Raw genomic sequence first — 22,858 nt, forward strand, 5'->3', positions numbered from 1 at the left:
TGCTTCTAAGGAAAGCGTACAGGTTTCCTTTAAGGGTGTGGCTCCTAGATCAATCACACTTCAGTAAATGGCCCTACTCCCTAGCGTATATAAGCACCATGAATTGGAGTCTGATGGTTTATTTTTCAAGTACATGAAGTTGGGAGTGTAGAGGTGTGGGTTGGTACTGGAAGGGGTTAGGAAAAGAGTTGAGATTGAATATTGTCAAAATACATTGCCTGCCATTCTCAAAAACTAATAAAATATTATTAAAATGAAGTCAAATCACACCATACTTCTGCTTAAAGCCTTAATGACATCTAATTGTAGTTGGAGTAAAAATGGACAATTCTTACCCTGACTTCCCTGGTCTTGTCTCACATTCACTGAGCCCTGTGCTGTTCTGGCATATACTTCTTGTCTGTTCCTCCACTGAAAGCTTAATTCCCTGTTAGATCTCTTGGATTTGCCCCCTAGAACATTGTCTCAAGGACTCTGCTTTGCTGGTCATTCTCCTCTCTTCAAGATCAATTACCGCCTCTTCCTAGAAATCTACTTTGCTCTAAAGTACTGGCTTTCCCAATTCCCCATAAACCCTTTTCTGTTTAGTTCATTCATACAATGTATCATAATCTGTGGTTATAATAGTCTTTATTCTTTACTGGGTCATTGACCATCTACCTCTGTGGAAATATAAGCTCCTAGAAGATACACAGAAATATCAGTACTACGAGTAGAGAAGGGCATCTCAGTGGAGACAGCATGGAAAATGATTATTTTGCTCAATGCTTGGGTCTCACCCTGAAGGAGAAACAGAGGTTGATTGATAATGGAGGAGCATGAGAGATGCTGTACTGGGAAGTGTGGGATTGTGCACTGCTTGGCTCAGTGAGTTGCACTGGGTTAAGTGAACTGGGATGCTAGTCATAAAGAAGAATCTTGTGCCAGAACATAAACAGACTTCCATATACCACTGAGAAAGGAGTGTGGATGTTCTCCTGAAGGTGATACAAAAGTTAATGGCAAGGTAGTACGATCATTCTCTGCCCAGTAGAAGGCTAGCAAAGAACACTTAGTCCCATGAGGAAGGAGAGATTACCCTACGGTATCACCTAACCATTCAGGGTGGAGACTCAGCACTCTTATGGTGAGGGTGGATCCTACAGGGGTCAGCCTCACCGGGACTGTCAAAGCCCATGAAAGTCAGGGAGGAAGTAGCTGGATAGTGTATAGTATTCTGTCTAAGTGAGGTTGGAATCCAATGAGGCTAACCTTAGATATTAGAGATTATCTGAGAATCAGACCTGCTCAGATAGTCAAAGACAGGAGAGTGGAAACTTAGTTTTTGGTTGTCAGAGAACAGAATTACAAACATGGGAATGAATTCTATAGTGTTTAGATCAAAGCTGCATTATCCATAGCAGTTCATATTTTTAATATGTAAAGATAGAAAACTAGATGTGGTCACATCTATAAATCTTCATAAATGTCCCCATACGCATGCACAGATATTCCCTAATTTCATCCAGTGTGCAACTAGTTGGGAGCAACCACCAAATAGCACTCTATGTACCTAGAACCTCAATCTTGGCGTCCACCATTACACATATGAAGGAAGCAAAGGTGATTGGAAAAGATGGGTGAGTTCCACATTTGAGACTAGAAAGGTATATACAAGCTACGTCTAAAACATGAGAAAGCGCTCAAATAATGATGAGAGATAGGTCAAAAGTAAACAGCTTTGGTGAAACCCTCGATCATTTAAGTGTTAAAACATTGATAGTCATGGATGGAACTCACTGGACAAAACAAGAAGCCCATGACTCTCTGAAGAGAATAAAAATACTTTTAAAAGAATTGAATGATATTTTAAAATGAGCTATTAGCATAATTTCAAAGTATCTTTTCATAAAAATTCAGACGTAAACTAATAAGCAATTTCACCGTGGAGAAACCTGGAAGATACCACTGCAATTATGTGATTATGGTAAGGATCATAACAACTAAGAAAAACCCAAGTTCAACATAATGAAAAAAACCCAGAGTCTTCTCTGCCTCTCTCTGATAAAGATTTATACTGTGGACCTAATAAGAGAATATCAGATAAACTTAAGTAGGGGGGCATTCTGGCTGGCTCATTATCTTTAAACAGGTGGAGGTTTCAAAAGTCAAGGCAAGACTAGACATTTGGATGGGATCTTGAGATTACATGCTAGTAATATGACAAAGGCAATGATATGATTTTGATGATGCATTTTCTGGTCAGAGATAAATATCCCACTTTTAAGGAGGGAGTAAGTCACTATTTGTCTGTGACAAGTTAGAAATAGTTCCAAGAGAAGTCTTTGCATTATGTCTCCAACTTCATTATGACTTCACAAATGGTTTAAAATGCAAAACAAGGGTCACGAATAACATAAACAGTACTGTATGGGACGTATAGAATATGAACTAGAAGCAGATGAGAGTGATAGCTAGGGGGCCCAGTTAGGGAGAAATAAAGTCTAAAGCCCCCAGACAGTTGCAGAGAGAGCAGAGGAGGGAGGTTTGAGTCATAGTTAGGAAGCAGAACTGACAGGCTTTGGTGGCTAATTAGATAGAGAGAGCTGGAGAACGGGAGGAGGCCTGGGTGACTCAGATTTCCAGCTTGAGATTGAGTAGAAGGTAGTGCAAAAAGAACTGACATGAAGAAAGAGGACAAAGTTTTAGAGTCGCGGAGTTTTGATGCCTGGCAAGAAGACACGAGTCTCTGGGTTATTTGACCAAATGAGATGAGCTGTCCTCTCATTGTTAAGCTGAACTTCTATTCACTCGTTTTATATTTCCATGAGAAGTAACATTCTTGATCCATTTTCCCAGTTTTTTTTTCTTACTTTACATACTTACTCCTAAAGAGTTAGGGGCAGTTAAATAAACTTTGGATACAAACTACTTAACTGTCTTCCTTTGCCTCTACTCTCTGGAGCAAGTATACCAGGACAACGAGTGTGTTGTCTGTTCTTTGGGAAATGCTCTCTGCTCCTCTGAGGTAAAGGCACCTTATAGGCTATCCAGATATGCCCATGATTGGAATAGAAACTTAACTGGAGAGAAAAGTTACAGCGAGGACATTCAGCCACATACCTAGAATGGCATTATCCATTCAGTTCTAAAAGTGGCTTAAAAGTCAAGACATTTGTTTTCAATTTGTCCAACTCCTGTATCCCGTCACTCACTTGCTTTGGAATCTTGAAGATTTGGGTAGTTAACTGTCTTTTAAACTCTAACCGTGTGCAGTTTTTATTCCTCATACTGTATAATAACGTGCATAAGAAGATAGCACATTCTAGCTACTTGATTTTCAGTTTTAGATAGCTAACAAAACTGATTTAGAACTTATTTTTTGACATAGCATAAAATACAACATACTGGGGCTGGAGAGATGGCTTAGCAGTTAAAAGCATTGTCTGCTCAGCCAGAGGTCCTGAGTTCAATTCCTAGTAACCACATGGTGGCTCATAATGATCTATAGTGTGATCTGATGCATCTCTTCTGGCATGCAGGTGTACATGAAGATAGAATACTCATATATATAAAATAAATAGACAAAAAAGAAAACCTTTAAAAATACAACATACTTTTGTACCTCCCTTTATATGTAACATTGGAATCATAATGGACCTACCTGTATCACATGCTCGTTCCAAGAATTAAAATATAAGCTGCATGCACACGGCTCTGTAACATACTAATAAAGGATGTATTTGTTGCTGAGTCAGAGTGTTCCCTTTCTCAAGAGTGTGAATGTGTCTAAGGTGAATAAAAGAAGAATTCAAACCAGAATAAAATTATTAAGTTTGGTTCTACATATGCGTAGGAAATTCCTTAGATCATATTTCCTGGGCCTTGTGGATCACTACTAGTGAAGTGTATCAATGAGTTTCCAGAGTCAGTGGAGGAGGGTGGGAAGAGTCTGAAAAAACCTCCTTCAGTGAGAAACTGCAATCCTAGACATCTCTCATATTGTTGACCATGAAAACCTTTGCCAAGAGCATTCTTCATAGAATAAATAGTGCTAAATAATGTGTTTGATTGAGAGGAGGGTAAGTCAGGCAATGGTGGCACACACCTTTAATCCCAGCACTAGGGAGGCAGAGGCAGGAGGATCTTTTTGAGTACTAAGCCAGCCTGGTTTACTGAAGGAGTTCTAGAATAGCCAGGGCTACAGAGAGAAACCCTGTCTTAAAAACAAAGGAGCAAACAAACAAAAGAAGAGGAGAGTAGACTCCTGATTTATTAGGGCACCTTGAATTATTAAATGTTCTGATGGTAAATTCTACACTCCATTAAGTCAAAGGACTTCAAATATTTTGCTCTTCCTATCTTTCCCTTGTGGGACAGACAAGATAGACAGACAGACAGACAGACACACACACACACACTCATACACATGCATTCATATACACTCACTCATACACATACACAAATTCGCCTTTAACTCTTGCTCAAATATAAAATCCAACTTGAGTCCTCAGTAGATAGTTTTCTCTGATATTCCTCTGATAGAATCCTCAGCTCTGCTCCCCTAAATAATTCAAATAACACCGAACACAAATTATGTAACAGACAGTGGTCTATATGTTGAGGGTAAGGATTTTATTTTATTTTATTTTAATTAAGGACAGAGTTTCCAATTCTCATGAAACACCTGCTGGGGTTGGAAAGAAATGTGACAAAACTACCACTCTTATTCAAAAGCAAAATGCTACGAGGGCAAATAGCATAAAGGAGACAGAGAATGAAATATAGTTCCCTCATATTCAAGAGGGAAGGCATCGCTTATAAAGTAGCACTTGGGTAATGAGCCGAAGGAAGGATAACAGTGAGCCATGACAGTTTCCATATAGATATTCCATACAATCAACAACCAAGAGTCAAACCCTAAAGTAGTCGCTACTTGGCAATTCATGAAAGACAGCGCAGCAGGACTGAAATGAGCCGAGGGGAGTGGACGCTGACAGCCTAAGACATTACGGAGAGAATGAAATTATCCACGCTGTTATAGACCTTTGCTTGGAAATGGAAGATCGATCGGGTGAATGTGACCGGATTTACATGACTGCCTGTTGACTTGTGAGAAGGCACGGAGAGCACAGTGATTAATGTCCAGAAAACAAGACAGAAAGGTTTTCCAAAGTTCCAGACAAAAGATGCTAATGGCCTATCAGCCATCAAAGTAACACAGGAAAGTAACACAGGTAAGAGAATAAGAAGGGTCTTGCTTTAAAAAGCACATTTACATAGCATGTTGATATTGAATTAGAAAATATACATGAATTGAGATATGCTTATTAAATGTATCACTAGTATACAATGAGTATATGCAATAAAAAGGCTGTAAACATGAATAAAGAGGGGGTTGGCTTTTAAACTATTTGATTCAAGCTACCTTATCACCTATAAAAATTCATAATGATATTATAGCATTTTTGTTTAAGTTGATATTTAGTATAATAAAACCAATTCTGGGCTATGTATAAAATGTATGTGCCCAGGTGAACGTTCTATTAGCCACTGGAAGCTACATGTGCCATATAGCTTCAATAACCACATGTACTAAAGGAAAGCAGTTATGACATCACAGACGCTGAGAGTGTTGCAGACGACCAAGCAAGCAGAAGCACACATTGAGAGCTGACTTCCTAGATGGTTTTCTGTTGGACTGAGTATGGGATGTAGAGGAAGAAATGAATTACAGATGGTGGGAAGTTTTTCAGATGGTGTGTGACTAACTACGATCCAAAGCTTAGCACTGTTTCCTTTAGAAGCTTGTTGGACAGCCTGGTACTCAGCGGTGCCCTTCGAACATGAGGCTGGATTTCAGGGAGGTGGTGAGGGTGAGATCTATAAACTCAGAGCACACCTAGCTTTTCAGGTTGGAAATGAGATTGAGAGCACATAACGGGATGGAGAAGAAAGCGGGTCTAAGGATGACTCCCTGGAGGTTGAGCAATGGATTCCACTAGTGAAATCCAAAAGAGCCCTCTTTAGTGCGCAGACTCCCAATTCATTAAAGGTTTTCTTAGGGTGCAATCAATATTTTAGTCACTGTCACATTAAAATCATTACTTAAGCTGCCCAGCATATGGTCAGTATCAACTCTGCTTAGGGAATGAATAAATCAAGAATAGCGTATACTGGGGATACTTTCATTGCTGAATTCTGGGGTTTTCTAAATTGGCATAGAGAATGATTAGCTTCAGAGTCATATTCTAGGCTTTACTGTTCACTGAGTTGTCAAGTTAATTCATGTGACTTTCGTGGCAAAGGTAACTGGAAACTTTACAATTTACCCAGAGCAATCAACAAGTTACCTGATGGGAGAGATAGAATTAGATTTCAAATTATAGTCTGACATCTGTGACATTAAAGAAATAATGATAACCCTACTTTCCAGACATTTCACTTTTTTAATGAAAATTTTCTTAGAAAACTCTGTCACCTATGCAGATTATCCTAGAGAGGTGCACTAGGGTAAAGGCATGAAAAAAAAAGCTATCCAGTAACATCTTTATGCACATAGAAAGAACAACACCTGGTGGGTTAGAGAGATGGCTCAGCAGTTAAGAACACTGACTGCTCTTCCAGAGGTCCTGGGTTCAATTCTCAGCAACCGCCTAGCAGCTCACAACCATCTGTAATGGGATCTGATGCCCTCTTCTGGTGTGTCTGAAGACAGGCAGCTACTCATATAAATAGCAAATAATTTTTTTAAAAAAGAAGAACACCAAATAGGAGAAAAACTCAATGTTAACGCAATGGTGCAATCCACCATAATAATTATATAATGGATCATAATAATTTAAGAAAGGAGATTGTGTTTTTAATCTGAGAAAGTAAAAATAATAGTTACCCATTTGGTTTTACTCAAACTCCCAGTTTCTGAGGTTCATACTTTATGAGGTTTTTTTTTTGCTGATGTTGCTAAGAAGTAAGATGCTGGACATCATGACCATTCCTAGTCAATGTGCTCTTTGGTAGATTGAGATCATCAAGAGAACTCAGAAAGGCTCTCAGATATACACTCTAAAATCTGTCGTTGTGATGTTTATAGCCAATATATTATTGATAACGACTTTCCAGGTCCTCAAACTGCTGAACAACAAACAGAAGGTCAGAGAGGTTATATATAGAGTGTGTGATATAACACATGTATGTCTATCAATTATAAGACAAAGATTCCAACAGGCAAAATTTTGAGTAGTCGGTCCTCCATGAATTTCCTCTATATATCCTACCTTGGAACATTGGGTTATGCACACAGTTTCCATCTTGCAAAGGTTTGAATGAGCAACTTCTCAATTTTGTGAATGGCATGAATACACCCATTAGACACCATAGCTAGAATTTTGAATCTTCAACTGTTTCCAGACAGTGATGTATGGCATGACCCTCTCTCAAGAGACCCGGATGTGGCAGCAGGTCACAAGTCTGAGTCAGTTACTTATGCAAGCCGATTGCTAAGCTATACAGTTGCCCAGGCTCCATGTAGTCACTGAAGTTTTGATTTCTATTTTTTTATTTAAAAGGTTTATCAGTCTGTACCACACTGTAAGGCCAGGACCTTGTGTGCTAGCCTTCAGATGGATTTAATTGGTTTTGGATGGAGCTTAACTATTTTTTAGAAAAGCTCCTTAGGAAATCCTAATTTGGGGAGAATTGCTGATGGATTGGTAGGTTCAAATGACTTCTTTTCCCCCCTTTCTCTTTCCAAAATTTACCTATGATTAGTAGGTTAATGTTTTCAGGAGAAGAGTTATCTTTGGATTTGCAGCCATCTCTTCTAACCCAGCTTTTGTTTTAAGGCTTCAAATGAAGGGCACAATCTCTGGGTTTCCCTCCTTGGGGCTATAAACTTTAGCCATCCGTGTTTCTGCCCATCTTTCCCTTTCCCAGTCCATTATTCTGCTCTCAAACTGTATCCTCTGGAATATGAATGCACAGCCTTGATCATTTTCTCCCCAATGAGCTAATTAACATTAATAGAAAGATTATTGACATTGGGGATTCAGAGTTCCTCCAGTCAGTAGCTGTGTCACATTGAGAAAATTATGCAACCTCTCTAAGCCTCAAGCCCCATTATTAAACTAAAGAAAAAGATACCACTTTCTCATAGCATTTTTATGAAAAACAAATGAAATGTATGCTCTTTATATAATAGAAATGGTTCATTATTCAATAATAAATATTTTGGAGATTGTTCTGTTGAAGACCTTTTGTTCTTTTTCTCTTTTTGTTGTAATTCATTGCAATATTCTGTTTTCCCCCCAGTTATATGACTTGGCTTTTTACATACCTACTCTCGCTCCTAATTTTAAAATTTAACATATGCATTCCATAACCCTACAGTGGCCAGGAAAATATTATTCTAGAGTTTTATACAATCTCCGTTCAGGATTCTATTTAATAATGGCAGAAAGAGATGACATTTAAGATAATTATTAAGCCTTGTTGTTAGCTTGCTGGGAACACATAAAGTCTAGCAGAATATCCTATACGCTGACATGTCATTTAATCTAACCAGAGTCCTCATCTGTTCAAGTCTGTCCTTATTATCTTAATATAGTTCCCAAACACTATTCAATATCTCCAAATTATTCTTCATTTTGATACCCTTATATTTTTGATACGAAAGCATCTGTCTACAATGGATATTTTATCCAGGGTCTCACCTGCATTCAGCACTACAGAAATAAAATAACACATTATTTTATTTGGAACAATCATTATTACATTATGTGCAAAGTTATATTAACATGGATTTTCTTAAGGATGTAAAATATGTGGTGGACATGTAGTTCAGTAAAAGAATTCTTGACCAATCAATAAGCCCAAGACCTTGCATTTGAAACCTAGCACCTAAAAATAAAGAAATCCTGAAAGATATATTTTTCTATGACATTCAAGAAAAAGAGGGGAAATTATATGCTTATTGCATACATACAAAAACAGTTGGGAAAGCTGTTATTGGACCACCAACCAAAGAATACTCATGGAGGGACCCATGGCTGCGGCTGCATATGTGACAGAGGATGGCCTTGTTGGACATCAGTGGGAGGAGAGACCCTTGGGCCTGAGGGTGTTCAATGCCCCAGTATATGGGAATGCCAGGGAGGGAAGATGGTAGTGGGTAGGTGAAGGAGCACCCTCATATAGGCAGGGGGAGGTGGGAAGGTATAGGGCGTTTCTGAAGGGGAACCTTGGAAAGGGGAAACATTTGACAAGTAAATAAAGAAAATATCCAATACTAATACTAATAATAACAACTGTTGCTATTATTATTATTATTATGATGATGATGAAATTCTCAACAAGCCAGGAATAAAGTCATCCTAAACAAAAGCTCATGTTACAGTTCATGTTGACGCAATAAGTTCTTTCTCCCAAAGGCAGGAAACAAGGCAGAGATTTTTAGAGTTGTCTCATCATCATATGATTTCTACCAGACTCACAATTAGAAGAAAGAGAAGAAATGTCATGAAGTTTACAAAAGCAAAGGTCAACTGTCATTTTCCTAAGTTGACATCAGAAAGCCCTGTAAAAAGCATTGTTTATAAAAGCAAAACCTAGGCCCTCTGTGCATATGTTACAGTTGTGCCTTGTGGTGTTCTTGGGGGACTCCTAGCAGTGGGAGAATGGGCTGTCTCTGAATCTCCTGCTGCCTTTGGGACCATTTCCTCTTATTTGGTTGCCTTGTCTAGCCTTAATACAAAGGGAGGTGCCCAGTCTTACTGCAACTTGATATGACATATTTGGGTAATATCCATGGGAAGGCCTGCCCTTTTCTGAAGAGAAATAGAGTAGGAGTGCATGTTGAGAAAGAGAAGGGAGTTGTGGTAGAGGGACAGGGAGAAGAGGAAGGAGGGGAAACTGATGTCAGGATGTAAATAATGATGATGATGATGATGATGATGATGATAAAAGCAAAACCAACTATAACTTGACATTTAATTGATGTTCTAAGTACCAACAATGTTTAAAAAGTAAAACTAGCTAAAATTCACAAAGTATCATTCATCTTGGTGAGTAAAGTCTTTATCTTGATAGCCAAAACCAAATTTTTTGACTCCTAATTGACATGTAAAATAGCCCAAGTAGAGTATAAACCTGATCTTAGATTAAGCAAGATTTAAAAAAAAAAAAAAAAAAAAAAAAACTTCTAGAATAAAATTTGGGATAATGCATTCATATACCAGACAAAACAAAAACAAGTATCAGAAAAGAAAACTAAAATTATATTCATCAATAGATACACGTAATCATGTATAGCCAAATTAGACACTGTAAGGGAATAGTCACAATGCATATGTCTGACAATAGATCCAAATCTTTGGGAGTTACAAGGGAACATATGCAATATTGTTCTCAACCAAAAACTGAAAGGTTGGAAAATTCTATTAAAAATGAAGAGAAGTTCCTCATAAGAATATGTAATTTTATGAGGTCCCATTTGTCAATTCTTGATCTTAATGTGTAAGTTACTGGTGTTCTGTACAGGAAATTTTCCCCTGTGCCCATGTACTTGACGCTCTTCCCCACTTTCTTTTCTATTAGCTTTATTGTGTCTGGCTTTATGTGGCAGTCCTTGATCCACTAGCACTTGAGCTTCGTACAAGGACATAAGAATGGATCTATTTGCATCTTTCTGCATGCTAACCACCAGCTGAACCAGAGGATTTTCTAGCATGTAATAAGGACACATGTTTCACTATGTTCATAGAAGCCTTATTTATAATAGCCAGAAGCTGGAAAGAACCCAGATGTCTCTCAACAAAGGAATGGATACAGAAATGTGGTGCATTTACACAATGGAATACTACTCAGCTATTAAAAATAATCAATTTATGAAATTCTTAGGCAAATTGATGGAACTAGAAAATATCATCCTGAATGAGGTAACCCAGTCACAAAAGAACACATATGGTATGCACTCACTGATAAAGTGGATATTCCAGAAGCTTGGAATACCCAAGATACAATTCACAGACCAAATGAAGCTCAAGAAAAGGGAAGAACAAAGTATCAATACTCTGGTCCTTCTTAGAAGGGGGAACAAAATACTCATAGGAGGAGATACAGAGACAAAGTGTGGAGTAGAGACTGAGGGAAAGATAATCCAGAGATTGCCCTACCTAGAAATCCATCCCATATATAAGTTACCAAACTCAGATACTATTGTGGATGCCAACAAGTGCTTGCTGACAGGAACCTGATATCGCTGTCACCTGGGAGGGCTAGTGCCTGACAAATACAGAGGGGAACACTCTCAGTCAACCATTGAACTGAGCATGGGGTCCCCAATGGAGGAGCTAGAGAAAGGACCCAAGGCGCTGAAGGAGCTTGTTGCCCCATAGGAAGAAAAACAATATGAACCATCTAGTACCCCACCTCCCGAGCTCCCAGGTACTAAATCACAAACCAAAGAGTACACATGGAGGAACCCATGGCTCCAGATGCATATGCAGCAGAGGATGGCCTTGTTGGACATCAAAGGCCCTTGGTCCTGAGAAGGCTAAATGCCCCAGTATAGGGAAATGCCAGGACAGGGAAGTGGGAGTGCGTGGATTGGTGAGCAGGTGGGGGGGGGGAAATGGGATAGGGGATTTTCAGGAGGTGGGAATCAGGAAAGGGGACAATATTTGAAATGTAAATAAAGAATATATCTAATAAAAAAAAGAATGTGCAATAGCTACAGAAAAGGCACTCAATGTCATTATTCACCAGAAAAACTTAAACCATAGTGACAAATCATTTCACACCAATAAGGATAACTAAAATAAAAATGATCAACAAGTTTGGCTGTAGAGAAACTAAGATTGTCATATATTGCTATTGGCAGTTATAAAATGTAGTGGCTGCTTTAAGATTGTAGGAAAGTTTATTATAAAATTATCTATATTAAGCTCAATCATCCCACTCATGTATCTACATGAAAACATATCTATAAATCATACAAATATATTCATGTGTAATCATGAGCAACACAACTCACAGCATGCACAAGGCCTACACAGCTCAAATGAGCTAAAAATTTCAACATGGAGTAGGAAGGGCTCCTATGTCCCCAACCTTAGCTGAGAAGCTATTGGCAGTTCATGGCTGCTGAAGGAGGGGAGGTCACTTTTCTCTGGAGGGTGACCACTAGTAGGTTACCCATGCTCCAAAGGATAACACCACACACTCATGCGTATATGAGCAGTAACAATTGGACTCAGTGTTATACATTGTGTGTGTGTGTGTGTGTGTGTGTGTGTGTGTGAAATTGGGAAGAAGATATATTGGGGAATTAAGAGATGGTTGAGAATACTCCTGGGCATATACCCAGAGGATCCCCCAACATGTAATAAGGATATATGCTCCACTATGTTCATAGCAGCCCTATTTATAATAGCCACAAGCTGGAAAGAACCCAGGTATCCCTCAACAGAAGAATGGATGCAAAAAATGTGGTATATATACACAATGGAGTACTATTCAGCCATTAGAAACAATGAATTCATGAAATTCTTAGACAAATGGATGGAGCTGGAGAACATCATACTAAGTGAGGTAACCCAGTCTCAAAAGATCAATCATGGTATGCACTCACTAATAAGTGGATATTATCCTGGAAAACTGGAATACCAAAACATAATCCACACATCAAATGAGGTACAAGAAGAACAGAGGAGTGGCCCCTGGTTCTGGAAAGACTCAGTGTAGCAGTATAAGGCAAAACCAGAAGAGGGAAGTGGGAAGGGGTGGATGGGAGAACAGGGGGAAGGAAGGGGGCTTATGTGACTTTCGGGGAGTGGGGGGCCAGAAAAGGGGAAATCATTTGAAATGTAAATAAAAAATATATCGAATAAAAAATAAATAAAAAAAAAAGAATGTGAGAAAAAGATTGGCAGGAAGGATGTGGATTTGTCAGGAGTACCTAGGAAATAAGAGAGTGTGGGGAAGAGTAATCTAAATGCATGCATGACACCAAATAACAATCTTATTAAAGCATATAGCAAATCAAAAAAAAAAAGAGAGAGATGGTTGGAAGAAGGAAGCAGGGAATGGATATGATCAAGAAACATTGTACACAATTTTCAAGGAATAAATTTAATGGCAAAACAACAAGAAGAAACAAAATAAACCAAGCTCCAATCAACAAAACAAAGAAACAAATTGTAGTGTCTTTATCCAATGGAATACTCTTCATTTAGAAAAAAAACAGTAACATGGATGAATTTCAAAAGGGTCCCATTTATATAAAGCCTAATAATAGATTATTTTAATCTGCAGCATAAAACCTGAGACCAAAGTGAGGGAGATTTCTTGCTAAGGGTCAGGAGGAATCTCTGGAGTGATGGCAGTCTTCCTTCCTGCTTTGAGCGAGATTACACCTAAAGGTACAACAAGCCAAGTATAAATCTCTTCACTTATGGTCTGTGCATTTTACTGGAAGGGTTGTAAGGTTTTTACCAGGGACAATTAAGAAATAAAAACATTTTACTTCTTTTACTTAACATCCTCCAAGTTATCATGAAATTCTTCATGTTCATATGTGTCATCAGCATGACGTGATTTTCTTCATTTTTATGGTTGGATGTTGCTCTGTCATGTGAATATACATTTTTTCTCTATCCATTCACCCACTGGTGAATCCTTAGGTTGATTCTCTGCATTGGCTATTTTGATTAGTGTTGCCAGAAGTGTGGAACACAGATCTGTCTGACCTACTGACTTTAGATCTATACCCAGTAATAGAGCTCCGGAAGCATATGGTAATGTCTGTTGTTTGCTACTCATAATTTTAGCTTCCTAGGAGCCTCCACACAGAACTCCATAATAGCTATGTCAATTTACACTTCTACTCACACTGTGCAAGAGTTCAGGTTTCTCATATCTTTGCCAGTGCTTATTATTCCCACTCTTTCTGGTAATAGCCATTTTTAAAGGAATGAGATGGTATCTCATTATGGTTTTAATTTGCATTTCCCTGACAATTAGTAAAGTTAAGCCAGACACAGGAAGATAACAGCTGCACAATTTCATTTTTCTATGGAATACAAGAATAATGTCATAGATGTAGAGATCAAAATAGGGGGTACTAGGGACCAAGGTGGATAGGGATAGAACAGTATTGAAAGATGCTAATCAGAGATGAATATTTATAGTTAGAGGTAAGTTCAAGAAAGCTATCTACACCATGGTGATAATGTAAGTGGTAACAGACTGAATATGCAATGCTAAGGGAGAGGATGCTAAATGTTCTTAACACAAAATGATGGGAGGGAAGGCATTTATTAATGACACTGGTTTTCTACCTCACAAAGCATGTATTCATCTAAATGAACTATTGAAGGATACAAATACACACAATTTTATATGTCAGTTTAGGAACAAAAAAATCAAGCTTAAGCAATGTGTAATTATTTAGTGGAAAGAAAATTGGCATGTCAATGCACCCACTTAATTTTTAAAAGATTTTTTTCAAGTATTTTCAAGTGTAAAAATAATTCTATTTTTTTTTTCAGGTAGAAGCCTGTGTGTTATTCTAAACAGAAAAATTCAGCCTCGTAGGTTACTATTCTTGAGAGAAAGAGAAGCCAGTAGTATATAAATATTTCAGTTCTTATTAATTAAAAATAGGATGTTTCACAATCTGAAGGCTTTTAAGACATGAAAGGACCCAAAGAAAGGAAGGTGAGGAGATCAAACAGGACCGTGAAACCAGCAGCTGCGACTTAGGTAGTTAATAAACATGCAGAACAAAAACACCCTCAGTAGAGAGCTCTGGGAAGTCTGTGGCTTGCAGGTAATTAACACGCTAATCAGAACACCTGCAACACTGCATATGCTGCTTCTCTCTGCAAACAAGGGCTCCATGGCTGCAATGGAGTCTCTCCATACAGAGATAGAATACAGACTTAGCTAGGTAAAGATGTGCATGAAGTCAAGGAAGTAAGTGGTCCAACTCATGCTACCTAAGCAACATCCATTTTCCACGAATAAGGCCATGTTTACCCTCCAGCTCACATGCTCCCATATTCCTCTCACAAAGCATGCACAAGCAAAGAAATGTAAATGGATGAAGTATCCTTTTATTTTCAAAGCTTATACTTTCGCGGGGGGGAGGGGTGGATGTGCATGTGTCATGATGTGCATCTAGGGGTCAGAAGACAAATTTTGGGAATCAGTTTCTTCCACCATCTGAGAACTGAATCAAAGGTCTCTCACCTCTAGTTTTAAAAGTATGTTAAGGAATAGTGATTATTACTTCCTGTCATTTTTGATGTTATTTTTATATTTGAGTGGTTATCTTCTTTTGGGTTTGATGAAGGAAGGTTACTATCTTGCTTTTTCCAGGGTGTGGTTTCCCTCCTTGTATTGGAGTTTTCCTCCTATTATTCTTTGCAGAGCTCGGTTTATGGAAAGATATTGTGTAAATTTGGTTTTGTCATGGAATGTCTTGGTTTCTCCATCTATTGTGATTGAGAGTTTTGCTGGGTATAGTAGTCTTGGCTGACATTTGTGTTCTCTTAGAGTCTGCATGAGATCTGCCCAGGATCTTCTAGCTTTCATGGTCTCTGGTGAGAAGTCTGGTGTGATTCTGATAGGTCTTCCTTTATATGTTACTTGGCCTTTTTCTCTTACTGCCTTTGATATTCTTTCTTTGTTTAGTGCATTTGGGGTTATAATTATTATGTGGCAAGAGCTGTTTCTGCTCAGGTCCAGTCTATTTGGAGTCCTGTAGGCTTCTTGTATATTCATAGGCATCTCTCTCTTTAAGTTGGGAAAGTTTTCTTCAATAATTTTGTTGAAGATATTTGCTGGCCCTTTCTGTTGTAAATCTTCACTCTCATCTATACCTACAATCCTTAGGTTTGGTCTTCTCATTGTATCCTGGATTTCCTGGATGTTCTGGGATACAAGCTTTTTGCATTTTGCATTTTATTTGACTGTTGAATCAATGGTTTCTATGGTATCTTCGGCATCTGAGATTCTTTCTTCCATCTCTTGTATTCTGTTGTTTATATTTGCATCTATGGCCCCTGATTTCTTCTCAAGGTTTTCTATCTCCAAAGTTGTCTCCCTTTGTGATTTCTTAGTTGTTTCTACTTCTGTTTTTAGATCCAGGATGGTTTTTCTCAGTTCCATCATTTGTTTGTTTGTGGGTTGCAAATTGGTACAACCACTTTGGAAATCAGTCTGGTGGTTCCTCAGAAAGCTGGGCACCTCACTTCCAGAAGATCCTGCTATACCACTCCTGGGCATATACCTAGAGGATTCCCCAGCATGTAATAAGGACACATGTTCCACTATGTTCATAGCAGCCCTATTTATAATTGCCAGAAGCTGGAAAGAACCCAGGTATCCCTCAACAGAAGAGTGGATGCAAAAAATGTGGTATATATACACAATGGAGTACTATTCAGCCATTAGAAATAATGAATTCATGAAATTCTTGGCAAATGGATGGAGCTGGAGAACATCATACTAAGTGAGGTAACCCAGACTCAAAAGATGAATCATGGTATGCACTCACTAATAAGTGGATATTAACCTAGAAAACTGGAATACCAAAAACATAATCCACTCATCAAATGAGGTACAAGAAGAGCAGAGGTGTGGCCCCTTGTTCTGGAAAGACTCAGTGAATCAGTATAGGGCAAACCAGAACAGGGAAGTGGGAAGGGTTGGGTGGGAAAACAGGGGGAGGGAAGGGGGCTGATGGGACTTTCGGGGAGTGGGGGTCTAGAAAAGGGGAAGTCATTTCAAATGTAAATAAAAAATGTATCGAATAAATAAAAAAAGAAAACAAAAATATATATAAAAAAGTATGACTCTACCTCAATTATGTTCGTGATTTATTATTTAGTGCTAAGAATGTAACTCAGTGGTAGAACCATTTCCTAGCATGAGCTGAAACATGCCTTTAATTCCTAACTTAAAAAAAAACAAAAAACAAAAAACAAAAAACAAACAAACAAACAAACAAAAAAACGTGTTGGTAAATGGATGCAAAGTGCTTGAATACCCACAAATGATTCTAACCAGATTTCTTGTATTTCCAGACACAAACCTAAAATCAACAAGTGCTTTAGAGGATTAACTTGTACTTACAATATAGGCACTTATATAAGCTAACCAATCATTATCTTTTTTTTTAAATTAGATATATTCTTTATTTACATTTCAAATGTTGTCCCCTTTTCTGGTTCTTCCCTCCCCCCAAAATCCCATAAGCCATCTCCCCTTCCCCAATCAACTCTCCCCTGCTTCCCTGTCCTGGTATTCCTCTACACTATGGCATCAAGTCTTTCCAGGACCAAGGACCTCTCCTCCCTTTGATGTCCAACAAGGCTGTTCTCTGATGCTGATGTGTCTGGAGCCATGGGCAACTCCATGTGTACGCTTTGGTTGATGGTTTTGTCCCTGGGAGCTCTAGGAGTACTGGGTTCCTCCTGTGTCACTGCAAACCCCTTCAGCTCCTTAGGTCCTTTGTCTAGCTCACCCACTGGGGACCCTGTGTTCAGTTCAATGGCTAGCTGAGAATGTCCCCCTCTGTATTTGTCATGCACTAGGAGAGCCTCTCAGGTGATAGCTATATCCAGCTCCAGTCAGCAAGCACTTGTTGGCATCCACAATAGTGTCTGGGTTTTGTAATTGTATATAGGATGGATCCCTGGGTGGGGTAGTCTCTGGATGGTCTTTCCCTCAGACTTCACTCAACCTTTTGTCTCTTTCTGTGGGTATTTTTCCCCTTTCTACAAAGGACCAAAGGATTCATACTTGATTCTTCCTCCTTCTTGGGCATCATTTGGTATGTGAAATGTACTTGGGTGTTCCAAGCATAAAATTCTTAGACAAATGGATGGAACTGGAGAATATCATCCTGAGTGAGGTAACCCAATCACAAAAGAACACTCATGGTATACACTCACTGATAAGTGAATATTAGCCCAGAAGCTTGGAATATCTTTTCTTTAGAACAATATTTCATCCCTGACTATGTCTAGTTGAACGCACACTGGAGACTCTTAGATTCCACTGTCTGTCTATCATCCTTGCATATCTTCTGATTTACAAACCCTATCTTGAAACCAGCAGCCCTTCATTAAATTTAATGTTGGCTACAGGCTTGCTGTATATTGCCTTTTTATGTTTAGGTATATTCTTCGTATCCCTGATCTCTCCAGAATTTTTATCATGAAGGGATGTTGGGTTTTGTCAAAGACTTCTTCTGAAGATTGAGATGATCATAATGTTTATCTTTCAGTTTGCTTATATGGTAGATTTTTATTTATAGATTTCTGTATCTTAAACCATCCCTGCATCTCTTAGATGAAGTTTACTTGATCATGATGGATGATCTTTTTGATGTATTCTTGGATTCTGTATGCAAATATTTTATTGGGTATTTTTGAATCTATACTCTTAAGTGCAGCCTTATTTATAATATCAAGAAATTGGAAACAATCTAGATATCCTTCAACAACAACAACAACAAAAAAAACAACTGATAAACATTTTCACAATGGAGTATTACTCAGCTGATAAAAAAAGAACATGAAATTTGTAGGCAAATGGATGGAACTAGAAAACAAAATAATGCTGAGTGAGGTAACTCAGACTTGGAAAGATAAGTGTGGCATGTATTTACTTATACATGGATATTATGCACTAAATAACTGATAAACAACCCACAATCTATAGACCCAGAGAGGTTAGCTATAGAGGAGGGACTAGAGGAGGGAACACATGAATTGATTCTCCTTGGGAGAGAAAAAAAAAGAACAGATTTTACAGGGGAACTGAGGGTAAGTGGGGATGGGAATAGGAGGATCAGATGAGGAGGGGGAGGGGAAGTAAAGGATGGGAGAGACAGCTGGAACTGAAAGGTATTTAATGGATTATATGGAAACCTGGTGCAGCAGAAATTCCTAAGATATATGAAGGTGATCTTAATGAGATCTCCTAATAATGGAGGATACAGAATCCCAACTGTCCATCTCTTGTCACCAAACGAAGCTTTAGAACTGAGTTGAATTCAATTGAATTGTTGGTCTAAGGGTCCATAAAAATCCCCAAACATCCAGGTTGCTGCTAAGACAATGCATTTCTCTCTGCAAATTGACAATGAGATCTCATTACCAAAGACAACACCCACACAACTATTGAACATGGAAAAATCCTGCTGGTGCTGATATGGAGCCTTCACCTACATGTGCTAGTGTCTTTGGATCAGGAAGGTGCTCTGTAGGCTACCAAAAGAGAAAGGTGAACACCAACTCCACCATAAAACCTCTGACATACAATTGCAAGATATACAAGACAATGAAGGCATAGAACTTGTGGGAGTAGCCAACCAACGTCTGATTTGACATAAGGCATACTCTACAAAATAGAACCCATACCCAACTTTGCTTGGGTGACCAAGTACCAAATACTAGATAGCCCAGAGAGCTAGGGTAGAGGTAAACACTACTGGTCTAAAAAAATGTACCATAAAATAATTCTTAATATATTCTGCTATACTTATAGATCAGTGCTTTGCTTAATAGTCATCAGAGAAAATTCCTCCTCCTGAAGATAGGATACATGCAGAAACCCACAGTCAGACATTACAAAGAGAAAGACCTTGGAACACACAGTTCTAAATAGGATGTCGCCATCAAATCCCTCCCCTCAGAGTTCAGGGAGGCAGAAAGAGTGTTAGATCCAAAGGGAAGGGATGGACACTAGGAGAACAAGCCCTCTAAATCAACCAGCAAAGCTCATATAAACTCTGTGGTTGAAGCAGAATGCACAGTCACAAACACATACCTATTCACGGACACATAGCATACACAACATCTCTCTTAGTCTAGTATTCTTATGGGACTCCTGAGCATGTGAAAGAGTGGATCTCTGATTCTTTTGTCTTCCCTTGGGCTCTTTTCCTTTGGTTTGTCTTGTCCATCCCTGATGGTTTCTGTTTTATCTTCTATTTTATTTTACCATGCTTGTTTGCTATCTTTTAGAAGCCTACTCTTTACTAATGAGAGAGAAGGAGAGGAGGGAGGAGGAACAATAATCAGTATATATTGTGTGAGAGAATTTATTTTCAATAAAAGGAAAAAATGAAAAGAAAAGAAACCAGCAATTCTACCCCATTATTCTTTCATGATTACATCCATGTGACTTTTATACTTCTGTCTGTCTATAAAGGCTGAGGAGTCGTAAGGAGACCAGAACAGGAGTAGAATCAAGGCACTATTTCTGCTAGCTCTAGTTTTCCTCAAAGTTCTTCAAATATTCCATTCCACTCCCAAATATATATATATATATATACATTCCACTCCCAAATATATATATATATATATATATGTATATATATATATATATAAATATATATTTCCTGAACTCAGAGAGATCCTTCTTCTGCCTCTCAAGTACTGAGATTAAAGGTGTGTGCCTCCATGCCCAGTAAACATTTTGGGTTTTTGTTTAATTTTAGCTAAAATATAATTATAGGATTTTCTTTGTCCATCCAGCCCTCCCATATTCTCTGTTAAGCCCTGAAATTCACCTCCTCTTTTTGCATAATTATTGTTGTAATACACTGTGTGTATGTGTGTGTGTGCATGCACATGTGTGTCTGTGTGTGTATCTGTGCACTATGTGCTGTTTCCACATCTTGTTGCTTGCATGCACATCATTTCAGGGTAGATCACTTGGTATTGGATAACTAACTTACCCAGTATATCTCAGGAATCTGGGTTTTATTCAGGAATGGCCAAGAAAATTTAAATTAGATGATTTATATCATGATCAAAACAACTAATATTTAATAATGCATTTTAATAACATGTTGGACAGCATCTTATATATGTGCATAAAAACAAATGGTTTAAATGTAAGTGCTGGAATTGTGTTAAGTACACAGCCATACCAAAGTCCTTGAATGGAGACTGAGAAGCAGTGAACACAAGTGTGACACTTGGCATCAGAATCCAAGTTTGGCGTTTGTTGCTTCAAGTAGATTGAGATGAAATGCTTGAAAATATTTTCTTACTTTGCCCATTGAGGTATTACGATGATATCTGTGCCTAAACAATGTTATATGTGTACGTTTGATTGTCATAAAGATGACTCACACAGTTTCTTAATCACTGAGTAGGACTCGATGAACCAGCTGTTATATTAAAAGAAATCAAAGGAGCTCCCTAGTAGATGGTCAGTTTCAACCCATTAGTACCTCAGTATCTTTGAACATCAGCCTACAAATTCCCTGGGAATTAAATGAAATAATTTATACAAAAGCCTTCTACAAACTATACTGGAATTTGAAGTTGAAATGCTATTGAGGATAAGCTTGTCATAAAATAATCTAAAGTGAGAAAGAAGGCTATTTATTAAACCAATTGTTGCTTGCACAGTTTTAGACATGATGGCACTATAGACTGGCTTCCGGGTTGATTCATGTTCTCTGTCTCAGAGATGCAAAAAGGCATTGATTGGATCCTAAGAACCCCCTCTCTTGGGTTTTAGGAAGCCCATTCAGAGAGAGCCCGGTTGAGAACACCACCAGTTCCGTGTTCTAGGTCCATCTGTTGGCAAAAATATAATGCAAGCATCTTTATAAGTGCTATTTTCAATGAAATATCACAGAACAGCTTGTCCCAATGATATTTCTAAAGCTTGCCTGCAAACCGCCTACTGGGAAATCCATCTGAAAGAGAAGGGGGATGAGGGGGGGAAACATACAGGCAAGTGACAGGAATGGGAAAAAGAACAAAACATGCAGGCAGATAACTGAGACTGCGAACTGGAGGACAATACAGAGAGTGGGTAGTGTGATTCCCAGCACAGGGATGGAGCAACGGAAAGCAACTGTACCAACTTCACTGGGGTTGGGGATAGAAAAATCAGCACAAACATTGTGTCCACAAAAGGCTCCAGAGCACAGGAGCAGCACAACCACCAGAGCCTCAGAAATGCTCAGAGGAAGATGTGGATCATCCACTTGTCTACGCTCCGTTTAGTCCTTCTCATAATATAAAAGTTCATTTTCCAAGAGCTCATAGAGATCGCAGTGTCTATTATGAACTTTGGAGGGAGCAAACAGCTTATTTTAAATCTCTTCTCTTAATGTAAAAATAAAAATCTATTATATATTACATAATAGCCCCAGTATTGAAGTACAGTGGTTTACATGTATTAGTTCACAACCAAGCGGTACAGTGCAGGTGTTGTCAATCTGGGTACTTACTTACCTGAGGTCGGATCACTTTTACGATATTTTTTAGGGCAGTGTCGGGGGACGGAGGTGAGCAGTCAGGTGTTGGGCCTGTAGAGCTGTTTCTATGGTGACTAGTTCCTGGAGCAGTAATTGCTACCTCAGAGGCATTATCTGCGAACAAAAATAGAACTGCCATGAACTTAATCAGTTAGTTTACCCCTCAAGACTTGAAATTATTTTCATGAACATGAGTTGATATTTCAACTTAAAGCTGATATCAATTATAATATCATAATTAAGACTATCCTCAGTGGTGTATTTTTTTTTAAAAAAAATACATACTGAATGTTCTGTTTTCTTTCAAGATGGTGAATATTAATGCTCGCAGTACAATTTTTGAATAAATGAGCAATATTCAATTTATTATAATGACAGATCATCCTCCATAGTCCCTAAGACCACCATCATCACTATATGAAAGGCTACCTCACTTTGAAAATTAATAGAGTTTTGAAATATGATGAAACTGGCCAACAATTCCCAATCTTTCTATCGAAAGCTCATTTTTATTATGTAGGAATTTCATATCCACTTGTTTCTTAAAACCCAAACTCAAGCCCCTAAAATAACTTTGCCCAGATA

General features: G+C 38.3%; 1 protein-coding gene across 7 annotated transcripts in view; it reads right to left on the bottom strand.

Annotated features, from left to right (window-relative positions):
- Nucleotides 1-22,858, bottom strand: part of Anks1b (ankyrin repeat and sterile alpha motif domain containing 1B) — a 1,102,934-nt gene that overhangs the window by 647,537 nt on the left and 432,539 nt on the right. For all 7 annotated transcript variants that reach the window (XM_052165654.1, XM_052165651.1, XM_052165653.1 and 4 more), the window contains one exon: nucleotides 22,251-22,387. In XM_052165654.1, the coding sequence (XP_052021614.1) occupies nucleotides 22,251-22,387 (137 nt within the window). The remainder of the gene's footprint in view (nucleotides 1-22,250; nucleotides 22,388-22,858) is intronic.

Source organism: Apodemus sylvaticus, chromosome 20 (genome assembly GCF_947179515.1).
Source record: "Apodemus sylvaticus chromosome 20, mApoSyl1.1, whole genome shotgun sequence".
Classification (NCBI taxonomy): Eukaryota; Metazoa; Chordata; class Mammalia; order Rodentia; family Muridae; genus Apodemus; species Apodemus sylvaticus.